General features: G+C 33.0%; 1 protein-coding gene across 1 annotated transcript in view; it reads left to right on the top strand.

The window, feature by feature from the left end:
• LOC140436538 (uncharacterized) overlaps positions 1 to 26,214 on the top strand; it is a 55,350-nt gene that overhangs the window by 22,318 nt on the left and 6,818 nt on the right. Inside the window, exons 4-6 of the mRNA XM_072525438.1 lie at positions 162 to 649; positions 6,745 to 7,025; positions 12,660 to 13,010. Of these exons, the coding sequence (XP_072381539.1) occupies positions 162 to 649; positions 6,745 to 7,025; positions 12,660 to 13,010 (1,120 nt within the window). The remainder of the gene's footprint in view (positions 1 to 161; positions 650 to 6,744; positions 7,026 to 12,659; positions 13,011 to 26,214) is intronic.

The raw sequence follows: 26,214 nt of genomic DNA on the forward strand, positions 1-26,214 counted from the left end.
TTTCAAGTTAGTTTTTACTATTATATCGTATTACCTATCGTCTCTGTATTTCAGTTCTCTAATTAGGGTAAAACTTGTAGTGAGCTATCGACAAATTGTGAACCGATTATAGGTCTTCAATGTATAAACATATTATTTCTTTTTAAAGTTCTTCTTAATAGTTTCAGGTGCTATAAATGCAATAACATTCTACTGGGATTTTCTAATTTTATGGAGCATATAGAGAAAGTTCATTCTAAAGACAAGGATATTTATCGATGTGTAGAGTGTAATTTTGTGGCCTACTGTCGTATCCATTTCTATGACCATAGAAATAAGTTTCATGAACCAAAATCGTTTCATAAATGCAAACTTTGTGACGAATTTTGGCCAACCAAAAATCATAATTTACATGAGAAGATGATACATATTAGACACAAATATGCAAGGGATCCATATGTGTGTAAGAAATGTAATATTGAATTAGTTGATCGCGAAGAAATATATGATCACTTAAATATACATGGCGATATAGGAATATTTTGTAGTTTTTGTGCCTTTACTTCCGAAAATCTTGAAGACCTTGAAAATCACAAAAAAAATAATCATGCAGAAGAAATTAAAAAATATAGTATTCTACAGAAAAGGTATAAAGAAACTACGAATAACAGTAAGTACTATATTGTTTATTCTTATTATAAACCAAAATAGTTCAGTCGTCAGAGAGTTGACACCTAAAAATCATACGAACAACTTGAATTTTGGAACCACAAAAAAGATGTAAAAAAGTTTACCAATTGTACCCCTGGGCTTTCCCCTAAAATCTCCCTCACAGAGGGGTAAAATCACAAAAATATCAATTAACCAAGAATCTGTACATTATAGAAACAAATGATTCAAATAAAAAATTTAGCTGAGATAATTTTAAACAAAAATTTTTATAAGCATTTTTTGTGTAGAAGGAACCGTTCTCTTATAAACAACGCTTGAAGTGACCGTCGATTTTGCATGTCAGTTACGCGCGCGAAATTAATATTCAATAAAATTTGCATTAGCTTGACGGTAAAAATTCGATATCTTTTGATTAAAATGTCCTATCGGCAAACATCAAGATGCTTTTTAAAGGCAAAGAGTGCAGTTTTTGTATGCAGTTTTTGTGTTTTGCCGAGAATAAAACGCCGAGTTTTTATAAAGGTGTTAATAAATTAACGTATCGCGATTTTTTGCCATTTTTTACGATTCTCATGAGATCAATAAAATTGATCACTTTCATTCACCAGTTGTAGTAAAATTTTCATTTTTAGAGATCATCTTTAAAACCTATGACATAAAATTTCAATTTTAAGTTGTGGTAACAAATATAAGGCATTTGAAATATGATTAAAAAATCCAAAATTTAATGTTTTATGCAGAATAGTTTATTGCAGAAGTTTTGTTCTATAAAAGAAAAATGTACTAGTGTAATTGAAAAAAAATAGTTTTTAAAGGTTTAAGATCGTTTTTTGTATAAGTTTAAATCCAGCGTTTTTAAGCATATTCCAAATGCCTCAGATTTGTTACCAAAATACAAAACTAAAATTTCATGCTATAGGTTTTAAAGGTTAGGCTCTAGTAATCGAAACCTCAGAGTGGCAAGTAAATTAAAGGGATGCATTGTATTGATCTCGTGATAATCATAAAAAATGGCAAAAATAGCGCCACCTTTATTTATTTAAAAGCTGTATAAAATCTGAGTTTATTTGCGGTAAAATACAAAAACTTCATACGAAAGCTGAACTCTTTTTCTGAAATTTTATTGACATTAACATTGATTTCGCGCACGTAACTGACATGTAAAATCGACGGTCAGTTGAAGCATTGTTTTTGAGAAAACGGTTCATTCTACACAAAAAATGCTTATGAACATTTTTGTTTAAAATTATCTCAGCTACATTTTTCATTTGAAATATTTTTTTCTACGATGTACAGATTCTTGGTTAATCGATTTTTTTGTGTTTTTACCCCCCTGCGAGGGGAGTGTTGCGTAACAACAATATTTAATATTTTTATTTAATTTTGTATCGTATCATTATATCACACTGTATATTAGTTTAATTTTATAAAATTCTTTTGTACCATCTAATAATCTGTACGGCGCCGATAGCTTGCATTCAAATAACTTTCTAGACATAAGCTTCTAACTAGACATAAGCTCCAAAAAGTAACATTAGAAAAAAAAAATTATCTTAGTACAGATGTAACGTTATAAATGTCACACGTTTGTTATTTTCCTTTAAATAATTATTTTATTTCAATTTCTTTCGATTTTATTCATTTATTGACTTGTCTCTTTTATTTTACTTTTTCTATTATAAAAATAGCGCTTAACTCTTCGATTTTCTATTTACTAAATATTCTTTCATAATCTAAATTCCCATTTTCATTTTCACTTAATATTCTAATTCCTTTATTCAGAATCCATTATGTTCTATGCCGTGAAAAATAAAATTTCTATGCCACACTTCAGTCAACAAAGTATATCTGTCAGTGACAGTATCTGTCACAGACAGAGCAGAGTTGCCAACTGACAGAGATTCTTTAGAATGTCTTTTGCTTATTTAAGCTGGATTTCAATTGAAAATTAATTTATATTGTTAAACCTAATCTAGTTTTTTTTTACCTTAATCAATTTTCCATGTTCCTCCTTGTTGGGCCGAACTTTCTAAAAGCCTCATGGTGCACCATACAACCTGAAAGCAAATTATCCTGTGAAACCAACATCAGAAGCAGTCAGCAAGTTAACCACATGAAGCCATGAGTGTCATTTAAAAATCTTGTTTTTAAAGCCCCAGGCAACAGGGAAGATTATCTTTGGTTTTAATTTAATATTAAAATTTAATTTTATATTTTTCTATGGTTTACCGAAAGTACAAGCTGAATATAGCCGCAAATGTCAAACATGGAACAAAAAATTTCGGTATAGCAGTGTTGGCATGTTTTGATAATGGAGATGCTGTATGCTTCAAATATAAAAGCTTTAGAAAAGTACATTTTGTTTATATTATGTTATGAATTCTGCAATTTTTGATTTATATAAAACAACAATGAGTAAATATTTGTTTCTTTGTGGATTAATTGCAGTTAATTATTAGAATTTTTTTCGCAATTACCCTTTGATAGATTAGGGGATAGATTCGGCAATCGTCAAATCAGCAGTTACCAGATTACAACAGATGTTTGCAATTAATCTTGAAAGAGACCAATATTTACTAGTTATTTCTTCATATAAATTAAAAATTGCAGAATTTATAATCAAAATGTACTTTTTAAAAGCTTTATCTCTTTATATTTGAAGCATACAACATATGCATTGTAAAAACATGCCAACACTGCCAAACCGAAATATTTTTGACATTTGCGGCTATATTCAGCTTGTACTTTCGGTAAACTCAAACTTTTTTATCTATATTAATAAAAATGATTCACCAAAATGTTTTTACGGGCAGGCATCACTTCAGAACGACTGCACCAAATTAGATAATTCTTTTTTTTGTTGTATCTTTTATTATCAGAAGAAAGTTTGTGTAAAAGATAATTTTCAAAATATTGTACGGAAAGCCTTAAAAACACTTTTTCTGTCATTTTAAATCGCAATATCACTAATAGATAGAGCCGTACTAAGACTAACAAAGTCTAGCAATGAATATCATTAACCAAATAAATATCAGTATTAATAGATTGACATAAAGACATATAGCCCAGGCTGTGGGGGAAAAAGGGCGATTTTACGCTGTAATTCAGGAATTTATGTAATGTGGCTGAATGACTGTAAATTCTATAAGAGAAACACTCGCTCATAAATGTTTATTTAGGTGCTGGTATTAATTTTATGCGAAAATAAGTTATATGTAAATTTATCAATTAATATAAATACTGTGTGTGTATGCAATCAAATTACGGTACCTGTGATGTTGATCTAACACTTCTTCTTCTTCCACAGTGCACTGGGGTTGACTCGGGGACAGAATCTTCTTAAAGCCGCGTCGTCAGGTTTGCACAAAAATACTGAAGTGTTTAGCGCGCTGATTTATACAAGACTATGCTAAGATTGAGGTGCGTAGCGTGTCGTCTTGTAGCGTTGTAGCTTCATACGTTAGATATGTTAATTAATTTATCCCACGACCTTCAACTTTGAATGCTCATAGGATTGCCAAAAACAATAGTAGAGGGCTAATTCTTGTTTCATTCTCTTCCTAAAGCCGTAAATTTTCATATTCTACTATAATAATGAAAATAATGAAAAAAATGTTTAACCCGTTAAAACAATTATTTATGAAGTTGTAAAATTGCAGTTATAAACATTTAGAGCTGCAGCACCCTCTATGTACCCTACAAATTTCTAATTTGTAGATTATTGTAGCTGGCTTTGAGACAAAGATTAAAAAAACAGTTTTCTACGACCAATAGGAGCCGAGTTAGCGTAATTCTTTTAAAAAATCACAGAGGCTTTATTAATAACAATTAAGAAACGAATCTGACGTCATTTACTACTTAAAAACCTATAAAAAGCTTACCTTTTTTCAATGAATTCCCTAGACAAATGGGTAACAAAACAACAAGAAGGATCTCTAGCTATTTAAGATGGGACGCCGCTTCGAGGGATCCTCCTGCTGCATGAAGGAAAAAAGCTCTTCCTTCCTAAAAAAGAAACACAAAAGGGGTTAGGAGAAGAATTTCCTTCTAAAATAGGAAATAAACAAATTGGTTTACAGAAGTAAATTAAACATTTATTACTGTCTCGACACAAACAGTTACAAAATATAAATGGCACAAAAATACTATACAAATAGTTATAAAAGATTTATCCTAAAAATAACTAAGAAAACTTACATGTCATTATCCGTTTACAAATGCTGTTTACAAGTGGGAGATGCTACAAAACTTACAAAAAATACTGGATTATAAACTGTGAAAGAATTAAATTACTACAAATAAAGAAATATCTTTAAAATGAAACTATTTATAAAGAGGTTAACCTTCTTTAAAAAACCAAAACAAATTAATGTCAAAAATAATAAAACGAGCTGTCATATGTCAACATTAAATTTAATACTGAGAATAATTATGACAGCTATGGCCACGCCCTAATATATATATTTTTAATTATTACAAATTCTGTACAAATCCTTGTGAAAGCAATTATTATTAAAATGTTTATTTTTTCTTTAAAATTTAAACACAAAAAGGTACCTGGAATGCACTAAATTACTCTAAATTTCTGAGGTTGGGAACTGGAATTTAAACTACCTGCCACACGAACAAATTCTACACTGGGAAAAGTATTCTGAAACGGCTGTTTCTTAGGACATTGAGGATGAAATGGACGGCACTGGATACAGACTTCAGACTGGGCTTCTTACAAAAAAAACTGGAACATGTGGATATTTCTCAGAGCTGTTGCACACATTACTTGGGGTATAAAACATTTTTTCTTCACAATTTTCCGGCTTCTAGACCGACTAACTTAAATACGTCTGCTCATTACCGCCTACATTAAACTAGAATTTTTATCACCCTCGATGTTGTATACCGGCTTACCGGCTCCTACCGTCTTCCTTTCCCGCTAACCCAACATTCTCGTCAGACCCTTCAAACAATATCGAAAAATAACATTGAAACATTTCCAGTTTAAAACTAACACGTACAAATCAATAAAACCATATTTTCGTCGCAGATACAAACTGGATTTTTTTTTACATCACAAATAAATAGAATCTGGGAAACATTTATACTTGGGCCAGAGGCGTCTTAGAAAATTTTATACTAAGAAATTTGTTATGCTACAATTGTAGTATGCGAAACCGGTCGTTGGTGGTATAATTAAATAGATTGGTGTAAATAGATAGTGAGTAAGTCAATTGTTCTACAATTGAATCAACAACAAAAAAAAGCTATGAAAATTTATTCTGTTAAATTTTTATTGGCAAGAATCAGATCGCAATGGCCATAGCGTTGGCTTCATCTGAAATATCTGCAACTTTATTGGAAGGCGGAGGAATTCCAAATTTTGTTTTGAAATTATCATTAAACATACTTACAAATTATTGAAACACCCGATTGCAACATCGTCCAAAATAGAGCAATGACGAACATTTTATAGGTATGCAAATTAATCGTTTGGGATGAATGTACATTGGCCCACAAGTGATCATTTCAGGGACTGGACAGAAATTTGAAAGATATTCGTAACAATTAAAAATATTTTTGGTGGAGCCATGATTCTATTTTCAGACTGTTCCTTATTTAATAAGTATTACCCAATCAACTGCTGTGGATGAACTAAACGCATGCCTAACATCATCTGATTTGTGGCGGCACGTAAAGACGCCCCAACTGACAAATAAATGCGAGTGTTTTTGCAACACGATCAAATTGCTTTTGTAATTCATTGCTGTTTCTAAAACAAATATTTGTAACTTATCCATTACTGAATTCAGTATTACCTAATCACTCATGGGAGCATGTAACGATTTAAGATTTAAATGAGCGAAAAGTTAAAAGCGTCTTTTAATTAAAAATAAGATACTATTTGGGTTTTTTCCATAAAACTTCTACACAGTTTTAGAGATCTAAAAAAAGGTGAATGAAATCGGTAAAGTCGTTCTTAAGTTATGGCGTGGCACATGTATTCATTTTTATATAATAGATTACATTGACAAAAGTATGATTCATTCATTCATTTAAGTTCGCATTTGAGTAATAAACATTGTTTTATTGTAATTTTAGATAATGATGTATTTTGTGAATTATGTAATAGATACTGGCCAAACTATAATCATGGACAACATAAAAGAGTATTACTAGTCGAAAAAAAAGTAACAAAAGATAATCCATATGAATGTAAGACGTGTCATAAAAAAACCTATAACCTGCGAGAAGTTTACAAACATGTGAATCGATATTGTATGTATAAGTTTAAATGTCGATTTTGTTCAAAAATTTTTAAACTGAAGACCGCTAGAGATACCCACATCATAAGAAAACATCCAGATAAGGAAGTAGTAGTGGTAAGTTTTACATATCTTCTATTTTAAAAAATAAACAACATTAGGTACCCTGGGATATCGGATAAAAGTGAAGCTTCTTGTGAATAGTACGTCAAATCCAATTAGTATCTATACCACTTATTTTCTTTGACAATTTTTTTTATGACACAATCTTTAGCAATCAAAACATAAATAAAGTTCTATAAGCTAATTTGCTGGCTGCAAAGCAAGGGGCACCTATTGGCGTGGTGAGGTCTTCTCCAGTGACAAGACAACTTTAACCGTTTTTCAGGTCGGCTGACCAGTTCCTAGTGATTACATCCTGTACGAATGGGATTCTTAGGTCTTCATGAAGTGTTAGGTTTGACACATACCAAGGTGCATCAGCTATCGTTCGGAGTATTTTTAATTGGAATCTTTGAATTATGGCTGTGTTTGACTTTCTCTCACATCCCCAGTGTTGGATTCCATACGTCCAAATAGGTTTTATGACGGTTTTGTATACAAGGATTTTGTTTTCAAGGCTCAGTTTCGATTTCCTGCCTACTAACCAGTTTAGATCTTTCATTCTTAGGTCAATTTGTTTCCGCTTCTTAAGAATATGTTCTTTCCAGGTGAGTTTTGAGTCAAGATGTATTCCTAGGTATTTAGTACTAGAGAATTGGGGAAGTTGGATATTGTTAAGTGAAACCGGGGGACACGGGTCTCTTCTCAAGGTAAAAGTCACTTGGACTGATTTTGTTTCTTTCTTTTAATTCTCCACTTGTAAAACCATGTCTCGATTTCATTGAGTTATACCTGTAGAATGTTAGATGCTATAATTGGATTTTCGTCGGCTGCAAGGATGACAGCATCATCTGCAAACGTGCCAGTGATGGTTTCATTAGTGGAGGGTAGATCTGCTGTGTATAGCACATATAATATTGGTCCAAGAACGCTGCCCTGTGGAACACCAGATTTTATAGGAAAATTATTGGAATTACTTTCATTCACTCTTGTTCTCAAAGGCTTGACTAACATCTAGAAAAGCAGCTGTGCAGTAGTGTTTGCTTTCCATTGCAGAATTTATGGTGTGTACTAATCTATTTGTACTAATCTATGAACCTGCCGTATTGTCGAGTGTTTTTTTGGAAAGCAAAATTGGTGGTTGGGTTAGGTGGGTATCCATTCCTCCGTATTGGGGCCTGAGTTAATTTTTTGTAACAGTAACCTTTCAAGTATTTTGGATACGACTGGTAGTAGGCTATTGACCTATATGATGAAACCTCGTTTGGATTTTTTCCTGCTTTTGGAATTAGTATTATTTCAGCGGTTTTAAAGAGCTTTGGCCAGTAGTTTAATCATAGAATAGCATTGAAGATGAGAGTAATCAGTATGATTCCTTTATCTGGTAGTTCCTTCATTATCTTGGGTGTTATTTTGTCCAGCCCAGGAGCTTTTCTAATGTTTAAACATTGGATTTCTTGTTGAACTTCATTTTTGGTTAGTGGTCTGATTACCGGTACGTTCTCTGGAATGTAATTTATGTACCTTTCAATTTCAATATCTGGAGCGTCGTTGTTGGAAGTAAATACTTGAGCTAGGTGCTCGGCAAATAGCCGTGTTTTTTCTTCATCACTTTTGGCTCACTGTGGTGTTGGTCTCTCTTCGTTTTTAATTGGAGGTACCGGAGTCTTGGGGTTTTTTGAGTTTTTGATCGGTTTCCATATTGAGTTATCGTATCGGTTTAGATATGTTATGTAGTTTGTAAATGACAGTTCTTGTGCCTCTTTAAGTTTGGATTTTAGTTGATTGCTTAGCCTGTTTAATGTAATCTTGTCTGCTGGGGCATGGGTTTGGTGCCATTTGGTCCTAGCTTTCCTTTTTTGAGCTACCAACTTTTTAATTTCAACTGAGGTGTATTGGGCTTTGCTACCTATATTGTTTGCAGGTGTAGCATTTTGTATGGCTTCTATAAGAGTTTTGTTTAAAGCCTTTAATGTTTCGTCAATCTCTCTTATTGTTTTGAGGCTTACTTGTAGATTAATATCTTCTTCTAATTTGCTACGGTATTTTTCCCAGTTAGTTCTCCCAGTGTGTATCCTTGGTATGGCCGTTTTGTAGACTATACAGCTGCCGATGGTTGCTATAATTAGGGAGTGTTCAGATGAGAGATCATAGTTCGGCATGACCTCCATGTAACCAGGACAGATGCCCTGAGTGATAAATACATCCAGCAAATCAGGTGTTTTGTTTGGATCCGTGGCCAGTATGTAGAAGGGACTGTTGGCAAAGGGTGGTAGTTGTTTTCATGTATTAAGCTTACTAGTTCTCTGCCTTTAGTTGTTGTGAGACGAGACCCAAATAATATATGTTTGCTGTTGAAGTCTCCCCCTCAATAAATTTTTGTCCGAGAGTTTCGAAGAAGTTTTTGAAGTCTTCTTTCTTTAAGTTGTATCGGGGTGGACAGTAGACTGCTGCGACTGTTAGTTCGTAAGACCTCATACTGACTTTGATAAATGTAGCTTGCAAGCTGATCCACTGATCCAGCGTGGGCTGTATTGTCTGGGTGGTTTGAGGAATAGGTTGTGTAGTGGGATATCTTGAAGTAAGTTTGAGTTGTGAAATGGCTTTCACTTATTAACAGAATGTCAATTTCGTTGTGTAGTAGAAATAACTCGACCTCATTTTTGTGCTTTGGAAGTCCATTGGCATTCCATTCTGCTATTTTAATGAAGCTATTGAATTTTATATATAAACGTTGTCAGCATGTTTAGGACCATGCTGTTTTATTGTAGTAATTGTTGGAACATGTTTTTGAATTCCCCTAAGAATTTGTTCATCATGTCATTAGTGTTTGATTGTTGTGCAGTACCATTTCTTACTGCATTAGCATAGCTGCCTTGCGATTGTTTTGAGTAATGGATTAGAGGCACTGATGTTGCTGTACGCATTGTAGGTCTAGTTGTCGTTGTAGAGTTGTTGTATTGTTAGCGTTTCGTTAAATATTCATACGATTGTTATCATTGTTTGGCTTGAGTAAGTTATGATAGAATTGGTATCCTTTGTAGTTAGCTGGATGGGCACCATCACATAGAGCACACCTAGCAGGGGCATCTTTACTTTTTTTGCAGGCTGACGTATTGTGTTCTCCACCACATTTGACGCACACAAATGGTCTGTTGCAGTATGATCTTGAGTGGCCATATTGCTGACATCTCATGCATTGGGTGATCCCTTTTGTTATTTTTGGAGGTTTCACTTGTATAGCTCTATTTTTAAGATTTGTCAGTTTGCAAATGTCTTTGTTGTTTTCTGCTGGTTCTAAGTCGACGAAGAATATGTTTAAAGATTGTTTCGTTGTTCTACTTATGCAATTCATCGCGTGTCTAACCTTCTGTCCATTTTTTGCTAATTCAGTTTTTATTTAATCGATGTCCGTCGTATGGTGTAGGTGTTTGATGATTATTCTATAGGCACGCTCTTCTTTAGATTGCTAAGTGTGGTGTACTACATTTTTGTCCCTCATGTATTTTATTATTTTCCTATAAGTGTCTGATGTATCGCAACTTATCTTTACCGTGTTGTCTGCTAAGGATTTTGTGATATATTGTGTGTTTTCTGCTATTAGATCCATTTGTTTTATCACTTCATTGTATTTAATTACTCCGTAGACGTATATATTGGAGGTGGTTTTGATGTTTTATTTGCGTTTTCGTTAGTTTTAGTGGATTCTTCTTTCTCTTGGTCTGGGAGTGTTAGAGAACTATATTTGTTATTTGTTACTGTATCTGATGGTCTATTGGTAACATCCACTTTTCTTCTTTTCAAGGTTTTTTGACTACCTGCCAAGGATTTTCTTTATTTTGATCGCTCTCATCAAATCCTAAGAATTCTTTATTGCTAGTAGGTGATCTTCTATGGTGGTGTTGACTATTATTTATTGCATACTGTGTGGGAATTGGTTAAACTTCAATATTCTGAGGTTACTGGCGTTGTGCTATTTATGTGTTGCAGGGTGGGACATCCTCTATAGTAAGTAAATTATTTGTTGACAACATTTATTGGTTGTAATTAATTCCTGGCCCATTAAAAGCAGGTAATGTATTCATTTTTTATCTGCTAGTCAATTAGTTGACCACTTTTATCATTACACTGATAAGCTAATTTGTTTTGTTTTTGTTTTTGATTTACACTTTCCGTAGCACTATTGATAACGGGGGCAAAGAACCACTCAAAAATGCTTTTTTGACATGACCCATCTTATACCCATATATCTGACCCATAAAAGTTTACAGACTGGATTTTCGATATTTTTATGGGAAAAAATAATTCTAACAGCTGTTTTTTTTATTTTGGAAAAATATAAGCGTTCTTTATGAACAACATTATGCAGCAATAAGCATATTTGAACAGCAATAAGGATATACTAACAATACTTTAGGAACAATGAAAATTTTTGAAACAGTTCTTCGTTTTACTGAAGCAAAATGCTACACCACACTTTTCGCATAACACATGTGTATAGCCATTGCACTGTGGAAATTTGTACCTTATTTGTTTTTCGGACCATACAGGCTTATGGTAGACTCCATCGATTCAAACATCTTTTACTGGCATGACCTGTGCTGGGCTCTTTTTCTTCTTTAGTTGTAGCGCCTCTTCAATTTCACTTGCTGAAGGCATAATGCTTCTGCCAGTTGTGCTCAACTGAGACTGTGACTTTAGGTTTCGCACCATTTCTATGTTCAGCTGAATTCTTGTAGAGAATCCAACTATTAGCAACGGTTAGATCTAGTAGAATTAATCGTTCCAGATATTAGACGCATAGTGGTATTAAGCTGTGTATCTATAATTTTTGTGAGCGTTATTCAGTGATGTATGAGAACACTATTCAGGCGTGGAATAATTAAGTCCAAGATCTGAGTACCGAAGTGTATCTGCTGATTATTCCAATGTTGTCCCGCACAGCTTCTGTACAAGAATTATTGCGAGTGTTTAGCTTTGCTGTAGTGTTCTTCAGGTATTTGTTAAACGAGAGTGTTCTATCCAGAGTAATTCTTAGGCATTTGAGGTTATAATTGTGCGTAAGCAGTTTGTTCAAATTACACCTTAAGTTGTGTGTAAATCATTTGTGTTTACGTGGGAGCAGCAAACCTCGGTTTTATTTCAAAGTATTTAATCAGCCTTTCAAGATCATTTGTTAGGATATCCTCGGAGTTTTGGATCGAAGAGTTTTGAGTTGTAAGTGCCCAGTTGGCTGGACATATCAGCTATATACATACCAAATAGTAGCAGTGTGAGTTCTGAGCTCTGGGAGAGACCATTGTTTAGTGTTCTCTGTTTGGTTACTGTATTTCCTGTCTGTACAGGAAGGTTTTTACTGTCCAGCATGATATGCTGATAAGAGTCGAGTGGTAGCTTTTCAGGGGATTATTTTGAGGAACTTATAGATTAGGCCATCTTTCCAGACCGTGATATATGCGGCTGTTAGGCCAATGAATGCCACAGAGGTTTTTAACTGGTTTTGGTAACCTGCCAATTTGTGAATACTTACAGAGAAAACTTGATCACTGGTGCTATTAATTTAAAACTCATTATGAATAAACCTTTATATTATTAAAAGCATTTCATTAGTTCAACACTTGATTAATTTTATTTGTTATTTTGTTTTAGGCTGACCGTATTTTAAAATGCAAGCTTTGTGAATATAAAACAGCCTTAATGAGGAATTTCAAACTTCACTTAAATGTCCATAAGAGTAAAGAGGATAAACAATATTATAACTGTGATCAATGTAATTTTACAACTACATTTCCCAATTCCTTAAAAAGTCACAGACTATTTAAGCATCCAGTGGAGTCTGATAAACTTCATACTTGCGATAAATGTACTTACAGTACATATTTTTTATCTCGTTTAAAAAAGCATTTATCGAGAATGCATGTAGATAAAGAAGATATCTGTTTTAAATGCGATATTTGTAACTCTTTATTTGGAGGCAAAATAAATCTGGAAAGGCATAAAGTAAGTTTTTGTTTTGTCTAAATATTAAATACTAGAATGTGACCCGATTGTAACGCATTGGGATTCTAGAATGTATGATGTTCTACTAAAATGCTTTTGGTTTGCCACAACAAAAATATTCTATGCAGATTTATTTTAATATTATGAATGAATATTAAAAATGCAAAATAAAACGTTTTAAGACGCACAAAACGGTATACTATACTTTGTTTCAAGTTAAGAAAATAACATTGCGCTTATGGAGATCAGTGTTGCCAAAACTCTCAGGCACGTGTTGCTATTAGATTGTCGATACATATCGATCATTCTAATCAGAGCCGTATTCAACACTGTAGTTGTAGTTAATTAATTTCACCAATAAAAGGATATGTATAGTTGAATACAAAATAATGCATTATAAATAATTATTTTTTTAATTGACAGATATAGGTATGTAATTATTATAGGTCTAATAAAAATAGTTAAATTTTACTATTGTTTAACATTACATATTTATTAACGCTTTAAATACGAAGTAACTAAAAAAAAAAACAAGTGCAGCTTTAATTTTATTTTCATGTAAGTAATAACAACAATTACATACATAAAAATTTTTTCTTGTATACAGGGTGAATCACCATTAATGGAACGGAAGATTACAGCGAAAGAGTAAAAAAATTAAAAAAAATTTAAATTAGTTTGTAAGTTGATAAAAGCTACATTTTAAAATTATTTTGAAATATACAGGGTGTCCCAATAAATTTCGGCGTATCAAAGTTATATTTTATCTTGTTATTCTTCTTCCTCTTTATAAGCAATCCTGCTTGTTCAATACCTCTATGGAAGGTTGTCACTCCATCTTTTGCGCTGTCGGCCGATACTTCTACCGATTAATGATTTATCTCTTGCTATTTTGACTACACGTGTCTCTCCCATTATGCTTATGTGGTTATTCCATTCTTTTTTCTATTTAGTGTCCATTTATTTATACACTATACGTTACATATATACGTTCATGAATAATGAAGATATTGTGTAGTGCCTTTTTGGTAGTCGCCTTGTTTTTTTATATCTTAATATATTCGTTATATCCTCCCCTTTTATTTGCTATGTCGCATGTTAGGATTCGATCAGTTGTTTCTTTTGTACTCAGCCTGAGGCCTTCTTTAAGTCGATAAATCAAAATGTGTCTTACATTAAATATATTTTTATCCATAGCGTCCTCTGATATCTCGTACGTCGCTATACGTTCATTAATAACGAAGATGCTGTGTAGGGCCCTTTTGGTAGTCGCCTTGTTTGTTTTGTCTATCTTAATATATTTGTTATATTCTCCCCTTTCATTTGCTATTTCGCATGTTAGCATTCGATCAGTTGTTCATTTTGTACTCAGTAAGAGTCTTCTATTCTTTAGGCCAATATGGCAAATTTACCTTATAGTGTGTCTATTATCATCCATACTGCCATGTGATGTCTGATATATCACCATACGTTCATTAATAACGAAGCTAAGGTGTAGTGCGCTTTTAGTAGTCACCTTGGTTGTTTTTTACTAATAACAACAGAGATATGATGTTATGCCAGCGTTGGGGTTTTCGTTACGGACAGACAGAATAAGTAAATTATTCTATTTACTTATTCAAGTAAATGTCAAAGATCTTTTAGCGAAAGCTGCTATCGCTTTATTGAATTAAATGGCCAAATATATGGCCTAGGAGGACAAATTCGTTAAACTTCCCGTGTTCGAATCGGTATCAATAAAGTGTTATGAACATTTCGGCCTATCCCAGCCTCATTAGACACTTGGGCTGATACAAATTCAAACCCGGAAAGTCCAACGAATGTCTCCCAAACGTCTCAGAAATGTCTCTTTTACACATTTCGCATAGCGCAGAGGATACAGAAAACGATATTATCATATCGTTTTCGTTCACGGCCGCCAAAGCAGGTGGCGCCTTTGTAAGCTGACTACTGTTGTAGTGAAGTTTTGGGAAACATTCGTTGGACTTTCCGAGTTTGAATTTGTATTAGCCCAAGTGTCTGATGAGGCTGGGATAGACCGAAATGATCATAACACTTTATTAATACCTATTCTAGCACGCTTTGCGCCGAGCTTTCCACATCCTCTCTGATGTCTTCTTCAGGCCTTCCGAGGTCTCAGTCTCCCGAGCCCCCAGACACTACTACACTGATCACTTATCAAAGCAATACTGGACTACAGAGGCTATAGTCGGACAATTTTCAATTAAAGCTGACTAATCTACAAATTGAACTAAACGGTAGCGGCAACCATGTAAAATGTCAGCAGTAAATTCTTACCGGGGTCATTTTTATTGTGTATCCTTCGACCATATAAATATGTAAAAAAGTAAGATAGTCTCATAACAATATAAATTGCCCCCGTAACAATATAAATTGGTGCGATTCACTAGTGTATAGTGAGACAAGTTAATTGAATAGTTTGAAAGATCGGTAAACTTATCAATATTTTGCTGGTCTATAAACAGTGAACGGCTAAATTATGGAATATTATCATTATTTCGAGAACTGTCGAGTTTTGAGAGAAATCCCAAAACAGGTCGATTTTTGTTATAAAATACCCATCTTATAACGTACATGGAGTAGGGATGACGTCACCGGTGTGGTAAATCTAAAAAGTAAATGTATGGGATCATTAATAACAGAATCATTGGTCCTTTTTTCTTTGAAAAAAAAATCTAACAGGAGAACGTTATTTTTTGAGAACTTTTTTGAGAAATCAACTTATACCTAACATGTATCCAAATGCCAATAATCCAAATTTACCTAGTGAAAATATCTGGTTTCAACAATATGGATCCCCTTCGCATTACACACGTGAAGTACGTAAATCATTGCTTTCTCAGGAGGTGGATCGGAAGACGAGGTTTTATAGAGTGCCAGCAAGGTCGCCAGATCAAACACCTCTAGACTTTTCCTGTGGTGTTACATAAAATCAAAAGTTTATGTCAATAGACCCCAAAACCTACAGGACTTAAAAGATAGAATTAGGCATGAAATGAGTCTAATTACTCCAGAAGTCATCCGCAATGTACTTGATGAATGTCCGTAGATTCGCATATTGTCAAGAAACCGATGGATGGCATTTCGAACATTTAATTTAAAATAATCATTATGCATAATTTGGTTAATTTAAAGTACGTTATTAATTAAATCATTAGTTGTAATTTAGTTTAATTTAAATTAAAAAAAATTGTTTTTGTATCCTTAAAAAAATATTTTAGTAAAAAATGTAAATGAGGAGTCGAATTATACCGATTTCTATTTAAAAAAATTAACGATTCGTCACTACACCTACATCGGTGACGTCATCACTACTCCATGTACGTTATAAGATGGGTATATCGACCTGTTTCGGGATTTCCCTCAAAACTCGACTGTTCTCGGAATATTGATAATATTCTATAATTTAGCCGTTCACTGTATATTTACGTTTTTAGAATGAGTGGGAATGAGAGAAATATGATTATTTAGTTTATTCGTTCCACATTTTATACGTGCATAGGCGTAGTGTGTTCTATTTCTTGGGAATATATTTATTAAATAGACTTTATTATTAACTTTAAAATAGTTTTGAGGTAAGTAAAGTAAATTTGAGGCAAGTTTATTCTTTATATAATATTAACCCATTAACGGCCGCTTAATATACAAAGAGAAATTTGACAATTAATTTATTAGAATGGATTAAAAACACATAAATTAAGACAAATTTACAACCAAAAAGATTTTTTTTCTCATTTTCAAGGAAAACAATACAATTTTTAATAAAGGAACATATTGTATCTTAAATGTAAATTAAATCTTAAGGTGAAAATTTTCGGGGTGTAGATGCATTCTACACATTTTATATAAATAAATAGTAATACTTCTGCACATCCTACATTCTTGCACTATCGTCTCTTTTTGTAATGTGGCCAATATTGTCGAATCTGGTTTCATCTGGTAAAGCAAATTTAGATTGACGTCCACGTACTAAGTTTGACACTGATGTAGCGGTTTCTTCACTATTATAAATTATAAATATCAATCCTCATCCTTTGACCAATGCATATCAACTTGAAGCAGAGTGTGAACCAGATAAAGTACATATGCTAATATTTTTTTTTAAATCAATGGTATTCATTTCAAAACCGTGACGATTATTCTGCGATGCATAAATATTTGTAAAATACAGAATGCTCTCAATTACTTTATCAAAAAACAGTGAAAAAACTTCAATATATGACTTGCTTCCATGGTTGACCTTTATATTGTATAAATATCAATCAGACTGATGTTGAATTACTACTGAGCACGAAGGAGTATCTGTTGTTACAACTTGAGGCAAATTTGGATTTACTATTTTGACCTGTTTTTTTCTTTGGACGTTTTATCTGTGGTTCAGAGGAATATCATAATCAGAATCGTCAGAATTCCCAATCACTTGTATTTCATATGTACCTGCAATATCCGATTTTATTAATTCTTCACAAATAATATTATCATCAATGTCTTCTACATCAGAAACTTTCTAATCTAATTTCGGCGGCAAATAAACCACATTAAGTGAGTCAGCATTTTCACAATCTGAGTCTTCTTCTAACAAAGCTATTAAGTCTTTAGTAGTTAGTGCCATCTTCATTTCATATTTCGAGAATTTACTGAAATAAACAAATGCACTACTATATACACGCATTCACATGATAATAGTTTAGCTTACTTCACTTTAATTTATATGAACTTCATAATATATTTTTATATTTATACAAACAAATAAACACAAGGAAACTTTCAAATTTCAAATTTAAATAAAATACGCTGGTCGCATACTACCAGTATCTATTATCATTGGTTGAATGTTAATGTCAACCATTTTCTGCGTTACATTCATAGTGCTCTTTCCACATATTTATAACAGCACTATCAGCATGTCCATCTCTACCAATATACTTTAAAACATTTAAAAATAGTAGAATACATTGATAATAGGTTACCAGTCAAAAAGTGGCCGCAAGTATTATAAATTGTGGTTCATCTTGTATATTAGATTATAATTTGAAAAAATAGTAAATTAAAATCAAAAGTCTTCTGTTTCGGGAATTACTAATAATTTTGTTTATTTTGTAATAATGAATTTGTGCGTTACTTTATGGACGCACTGTATATATATATATATATATATATATATATATATATTATTGTGATTTTTAAAGTCTTGGTGCGCCAAGCTATAATTAGCTAATTAATTTTTTTGATTAATTAAAATTATTTAAATGATATGATTATGACTCTATCACAATTTTTAATTCTTTTATCTCAGGGTTAAATTCGTGCTTCAATATCTATGCTATTACATGTGAAAGGTAAGGTCCAGAGAATACCGGAATAATAAAAAACACATATGATCTAACACTATATATTGAAATAAAAATAATGAAATAATTCACACTCAAAAGTTTTCAATAAACAAATCTCATATAAGGATTCTCAAAATTTTGTTCTCCGTACGTGAACAATCAAAATTAATGGTACAAACAATATTAATTGAAATCTCAAAATCCCAAACTATTCTAACTCTCCTAATCCAAATATTTATATCCTTTCTAAATTACGTGTAAAAATTGTGTTATCAATAAAAGAAAAAACTGCAGAAAACAAAAATATCTCTCTCTGATGATGAGTGGTCCAAATCCTTGTTCCTTGTTGACTGTATTATCTCCTCTCAACTGCTCCCTATGTAATCAGCAATCTTACAACAGATTGTTGCAAGTATATCGTCCTTAATGATCTCCTTCAAAAGCACAAATCATTCAAATTATGATAGCCTTTCTCCTCTCGATAAACTGAATCTCTCGTTGGCCCGAGTGATAAAATGACTCTTGGAATATCTTCTCTTTACGATAAACTGAATCTCTCGTTGGCCTGAACAGTGACTCTTGGAATATAAGTAGAAAAATATGACTTACAATATTTGGCTGCTATAGCTTCTGTCAGATACACTAACTCCACAAAAACTCACTAACATTCAACACTACTGCTTGCTACTTCTTCGGAATCGCCAGAGAACAAAAAATGTTCTTCTCAAAGACTTGGAAACCAACTGACCGCTATCTTTTCTCTCTCCTCAATCTCGCTAAACTTTCTTCCACACACTTATCCCACCTTTTTCAATCTCCGCCAATCACAACTCGTCACAATTCCCCCATTTCTTCATTTCGATAACAAACAAATTTTTACCTATAATTATAAATTTCCTAAAACTTATTTACAAATAATATTTTTCTATAAATCTTAAAACTAACAAAAACTTCTTTCTAAAATATCTTCTATTGTCTTTAATCACTGCACTAATGCATTTGTAAAAACCCGTTTCAATTTGTCTTTTGTTTCACTTAAACTTATGCGGGTCACTCAAATTTAACAAAGAAATGATTGATGTAAAGCCTACATTTTGTTTGGTACAGGTAATTCAAGGATTTAATAACTTTCCTTCTCCGAAATGTTTGTTGGATATTATCCTACTTATCTGAATTATTTTAATGTTTTTGAACTTTGAAATATTTTTAAACAAACCAATATTTTTCTCGATTTTACATATCATAACAAATCCCCGCCATTTGATCTGCCGAAAACTCTTTGTTAAATTTTAAAAATGACAAAAGTTTTCTAGGATCAAATTATTTCACTATGTTATTAAAATCTATTCATGATATTGATAGATGTCGTGAATGTTAAAAATACCCCGTATATTTCCTGTCTCTATGTGCGCTAATTCATAACTATTTACCCCATTTTCCGTATTGACCCTATATGGACCTTCAAATATCGGCATCAATTTAGCACAAATATCATTTTGTAAATTCGACACCCTCAGTGCCTTCACTAAGACTTTATCTCCTTTCTGGAATTTGATCGGCCTTCTTCTTCGGGTTCTCTCTTGTCTTTGGAGATATTTCTCTCCACTTCGTCTCAATCTTCTTTGAACCAACTCGATCACTTCTTCGTATTGTCTGGGGGCAGTGTCTTCCCACGGTCTTGTAGGCATTGTTCCTTTCATTATATATAAAGGCGTCTCTTTGGTAACCGTATTTGGAGCACAATTCAAATAGGTCTCGATCTCAAACACTTTTCTGTCCCAATGTCGATGATGTTCTTCCGCGGCAATTCGTAGAAATTTTGTGACTTCTTGTATAAAACGCTCCGATGGGTTGCTCTGTGGATGACGGATGCTTATAAATTTTGTATCGATGCCCCTCTCTCTTAATTCCCTTTTAAAACGTTCGTTCCTAAAATATGTCGCATTGTCCAATAAAATATTGTCTGGTCTTCCCACCGTTTCTATAAAATTGTCTATCTTCCTAAGTATTTCAATTCCTTTTGTGGTTCTGCATGCGTACAATTTAACATATTTTGAGAAAAGGTCCACCATAACTAATATGTGTTTATTCCTTTGAGTTGTTGGTATCAAATCGCTCAACATATCAATAGCAACAATATCCAGTTTCTTCCGAGCTACGACGTTTTTTGTGACGTTTTCATTTTTAAAGTTCCTACTTTTACACTTTTGGCATTTCACACAATTTCGAGTCACCTCTTTGGCTATTGTATAGTCCTGTCGACAAATGTAGTTCTCCCTGAACATAAGCCACACCTTTCTACTTCCAATATGTCCGTTGTCACAGTGTAACTTTAAAAAAACTTCTTTTGCCATTTGCTCCGTGATTACATAGAGTTCTTTACCATCGACCCTCTTAAAATATAGGTTATTTTCTTGTTCAGCCCTTTGCTTTTCTCTTTCATTCAATTCTTCCTGATTTTCCCTGATTTTGGCCAACGAAAATAAGCCTGCTTCTTCTCTCATTATGTTCATGCCTACGTGGAGAGTTTTGTGATCCTCTTTGCGGAATTGTTCATCTCTCGTCAACGCATCAGCCAAAATATTGTCCGTTCCTTTGATATATTTAAATTCAAAATCATATTCTTGGAGTAAAAGAATGCCCCTATGAATTCTATTATTTACCAACCTATTTTTCATTATGTGTATCAACGCTGCGTGGTCCGTTTCAATGGTGAATCTTGCCCCAAGTAGGTAAAAACGTAATTTGTTTACACAAAATAACACACTGGCAAACTCTAATTCAGTAACGCTGTATTTTCTCTCATACGTTTTGGTTACACGGGAAACAAAACATATTGGCACCTCTATATCGTCTTGTATCTGTGATAACACCCCTGCAAATTTTTTTATGGAAGCATCGGTCCTGAGAATGAAAGGTTGCTCATATCTTGGGTGGTGCACTCTTACAGCTGTGGAAAACGCTCCTTTTAAATTTTTGAAAGCGATTTCTTCTTCCGTTCCCCATTTCCATCTGACATTTTTCTTAAGTAATGCTATTAGCGGTATTTCTTTTGTACTGAGGTCTGGTATCAGCTTTTTGAAATAGTTTACCATTCCTAAAAATCCCCGTAAGGTTTTTAAATTGGTTGGCCTAGGGTAGTTGTTTATGACTTCGACTCTATCTTCTGCAAGACTAATCCCTTTTGTGTCTAATTTGAATCCTAAATACAATACCTCTTTTTGGAAAAACTGACACTTTTGAATATTTAATTTTAATCCGGCTTGATCAAGTTCTTCGAGAACAGTATGAATATGTCGTAGATGGCTTGTTATATCCGGTGAGAAAATTAATAAATCATCTATGTAATGTACAACAAATTCTCCATGCCTATTTAAAATTGTGTGTAATGCGCGAACCAAAGCAGCGCATGCACTTTGTAGTCCAAATGGTACTACCCTAAATCGGTACACCACTCCGTCGATAGAAAAAGCGGTATAATTTCGACACTTTTCTGCCAAAGGTATTAACCAAAAACTGTGTTTCAAATCGATTTTGGAGAAAATGTGTGATCCTGTGATTCGTCCAAAAATAGCTTCTATGTTCAAAGGCGCTTCGTATTGCGCGATTGTGTGCGAATTAATGTTTCTTGCATCTAAACATAATCGCAAATCACCATTTGATTTTTTTACGCATACTATCGGGTTGATATATGGAGAGTCACATCTTTCGATCACCTTGTCTTTGATCATATTTTCAATTTCCTGTCCGACGCTTTGCCTGTATTTATACGGGATTGGATATGTTTTCGATTTAAAATTTTCTAAGTTTTTAACTTTAAAAGAATGTTCATAATTTTTAGCCACTCGGCTTTCTTCATTAATAAGATCTCCATAATTTTCTAAAATCTTCTCTATTTCCTTCTCCATGTTTTCTCCACATATTATTTTTCTTTCATCCTCAGTTTGTTCACATGTGTTCACTGTCCGTATTACTTCTTCACAAAATTCTGGATTCTCGTCCATAATCGCCATTTCTTCTCTGTCCTCTTCCGTTATTTCTTCTTCTATTTTTTCTTTATCTTTAATTTCTATCTGGTATTCCGAGCACCATGTTTCGGCTCCTTCCATTTTTCTGCTTATAACTTCCTTCTTTTTTTTTATTCTCTTTTCCTCTTCGGATTGATTTTTTTCTTGAGCTTTCGATTTATCCTCTACCGTCATATTGATTTCTTTATGTTTTTCTTGTCCATTTATCCTTTCAGAAAATTTTCTCCTATCTGTTTCCTTTTCTTCTTCTATGTTGTCTGGTTCTGCTCTGATTTCCAGTTGATTTTCCGAAAAATTGATGGTGATATGTTTTTCACTCAATTCATCGATTCCCGCTATCATATCATGATTTAGATCTTCGATTACCACACATTGCATAATATAGAATTTGTCTCCCACTCTGATCCGTACTCCTAAACCTTCGTTTACTGTCGTCAATTTTTTATTATTTGCACCCACTAAAGCAACCCTCGGAATCTTATACACAAATCTGTCCATATTTAATTCTTTTACTAGTTTTTTATTGATTAACGAAATTTCCGATCCAGAATCAATCAGAATTTTAATCGCTTTATGTTTTATAAATGCATCTAAAAAAATTAGACTGGAATTAGAATTTTGTTTTTCGTTTCCCGCCAACTGTATAAACTCTCTCGGGTGACAAAATATACCGGAGAGTTTTTTACTTTTGTTTAGTGGATGCCTTATTGAAAATCCTGCCTGGATTCATTGAATACTTCTTCTTCCTCCTTTTCTATTGCCACATGATTCATCTCTCTTCTGTTTTGTCGTTGAAATCTCTGATTATTTCTATCGTCCCTTTGTTCGTTCGTATTCCTATTCGGAGGATTTTGTGCATCTCTATTCCTGTTGTGATTTTCATTTGTTCTATTTTGTGTATCATTCCGGTTATCGTAATTTTGTTGTCTATTGTAATTATTGTAATTTCTCGGCCTATATTCGTTTGTTGATCTGGGATGTCGGTTTCTCTGGTCATAATTTGATGAATACCTTCTTTCCGGTCCATTATATTGGTCATGTTGTCTTCTATTTCTCATTTCTTTTCTTTTTGCTTCTTTTAATTGAAGGAATTGGCACAAACTATCAATATCTTGATAATTTCTCAAAATCACGTGGTCTTCCAACGTTTCCTCAAAATGTCTGCTGATCATTTCTACCAGCTGTTCGGTAGAATATTTGTATTCTAGATATTTTGAATTGTTATATATCTGCAAAGCATATCTTTCTTCAGATATTCCCATTTTTTCGTGATATTTTCCATTCTGTAGCTCTTGGTTGATTTCTCTCTGTTTATTTTTCCCCCAGAAATAGTTGAGAAATTTATTTTCAAAATCTGTCCAATTTTCAAACTCATCTTCCTTGCTTTCATACCATAACGCTGCTCCTTCTTTCAAATGGTTTCTAATTGTTTCTTTGCAATCGTCAAAATATCTAATATGTTGTAATTTGGTTTTCAAATTTTTAACAAACGGTACTGGGTGTGTTTTCCGAATATCCCCGCCAAACTGTATTTTTATGTCACCCGGACTTTGGATGAGTACTTCTCTCCTGTCTCCCATATCTCGTTGTTTTCTGATATCCTCAATTTGTTTTTCTATTTCTTTCTTGTCTTCTTGTAAAGCCATTTCAAATTTTGTTTCTAACTGTTCTAATTCCCTTTTTTGCATACTCTGAATATCCTTCATTTTAGTTTCGATTTCTTCTCTCTGCAATTCTATTTTCCTCTCTGTTTCTTCCCTACTTCTTACTAAACAGACTTTTATTTCGTTTTCATATTTGTCCATACGCGTTTCCATTTTTTGTTCCATTTTTCTTTGGTTTTTTTCCAAATTGTCCAATTTTTGTTCCGTTCTTTGTTGTGATTCATCCATTTTTTGTGACGATTCTTGTATTTGTTGTGTCTGTATTTGCATCATAGCTAATAATTTTTCTAACATCCCTGTTTCTTTTCTTTCCTCCATTATTGTCACATTTCCTTCATTATCCGATACTTCTTCCAAAATTGTTTCATCTTCTCTGTTATCCTCCTTCCTTTCCTGCATTTTACTTTGTCTCCTTGTGACAGACATGTTGTTACTTTTTGTTATTGTTTTTGTCCCCGCCAAATGTGAAATTTTACAACACTCTATATGTTTCAGAACACGACAATATTTCTCCCCAAATGTATTAAATTTTCACGACAAATATCAAATATGCAATCAGTAAAATTCAAATAATTCAGAATAAATATCAAATGTACGATTGGTAAAGAAAATAAAATCAAATAATTCAATAGCAGTAAATATCCACTAACTACGATCAAACAATAAATCAAATTTATATTCCCTGGAAAAATTGTCAAAATACTTTCAAATTCAAATTCCCTCAATGTTATATGTTTTTATCTCTGGATCACCTGTACTTATTCCAGATCTCTTTCCCTTCCTTCAAATGTAAAGCTGCGATATTTTCAAGCCCCACGTTTTGGAAGCCAGTTATTGTGATTTTTAAAGTCTTGGTGCGCCAAGCTATAATTAGCTAATTAATTTTTTTGATTAATTAAAATTATTTAAATGATATGATTATGACTCTATCACAATTTTTAATTCTTTTATCTCAGGGTTAAATTCGTGCTTCAATATCTATGCTATTACATGTGAAAGGTAAGGTCCAGAGAATACCGGAATAATAAAAAACACATATGATCTAACACTATATATTGAAATAAAAATAATGAAATAATTCACACTCAAAAGTTTTCAATAAACAAATCTCATATAAGGATTCTCAAAATTTTGTTCTCCGTACGTGAACAATCAAAATTAATGGTACAAACAATATTAATTGAAATCTCAAAATCCCAAACTATTCTAACTCTCCTAATCCAAATATTTATATCCTTTCTAAATTACGTGTAAAAATTGTGTTATCAATAAAAGAAAAAACTGCAGAAAACAAAAATATCTCTCTCTGATGATGAGTGGTCCAAATCCTTGTTCCTTGTTGACTGTATTATCTCCTCTCAACTGCTCCCTATGTAATCAGCAATCTTACAACAGATTGTTGCAAGTATATCGTCCTTAATGATCTCCTTCAAAAGCACAAATCATTCAAATTATGATAGCCTTTCTCCTCTCGATAAACTGAATCTCTCGTTGGCCCGAGTGATAAAATGACTCTTGGAATATCTTCTCTTTACGATAAACTGAATCTCTCGTTGGCCTGAACAGTGACTCTTGGAATATAAGTAGAAAAATATGACTTACAATATTTGGCTGCTATAGCTTCTGTCAGATACACTAACTCCACAAAAACTCACTAACATTCAACACTACTGCTTGCTACTTCTTCGGAATCGCCAGAGAACAAAAAATGTTCTTCTCAAAGACTTGGAAACCAACTGACCGCTATCTTTTCTCTCTCCTCAATCTCGCTAAACTTTCTTCCACACACTTATCCCACCTTTTTCAATCTCCGCCAATCACAACTCGTCACAATTCCCCCATTTCTTCATTTCGATAACAAACAAATTTTTACCTATAATTATAAATTTCCTAAAACTTATTTACAAATAATATTTTTCTATAAATCTTAAAACTAACAAAAACTTCTTTCTAAAATATCTTCTATTGTCTTTAATCACTGCACTAATGCATTTGTAAAAACCCGTTTCAATTTGTCTTTTGTTTCACTTAAACTTATGCGGGTCACTCAAATTTAACAAAGAAATGATTGATGTAAAGCCTACATTTTGTTTGGTACAGGTAATTCAAGGATTTAATAACTTTCCTTCTCCGAAATGTTTGTTGGATATTATCCTAC

Source organism: Diabrotica undecimpunctata, chromosome 1 (assembly GCF_040954645.1).
Source record: "Diabrotica undecimpunctata isolate CICGRU chromosome 1, icDiaUnde3, whole genome shotgun sequence".
Taxonomy (NCBI): Eukaryota; Metazoa; Arthropoda; class Insecta; order Coleoptera; family Chrysomelidae; genus Diabrotica; species Diabrotica undecimpunctata.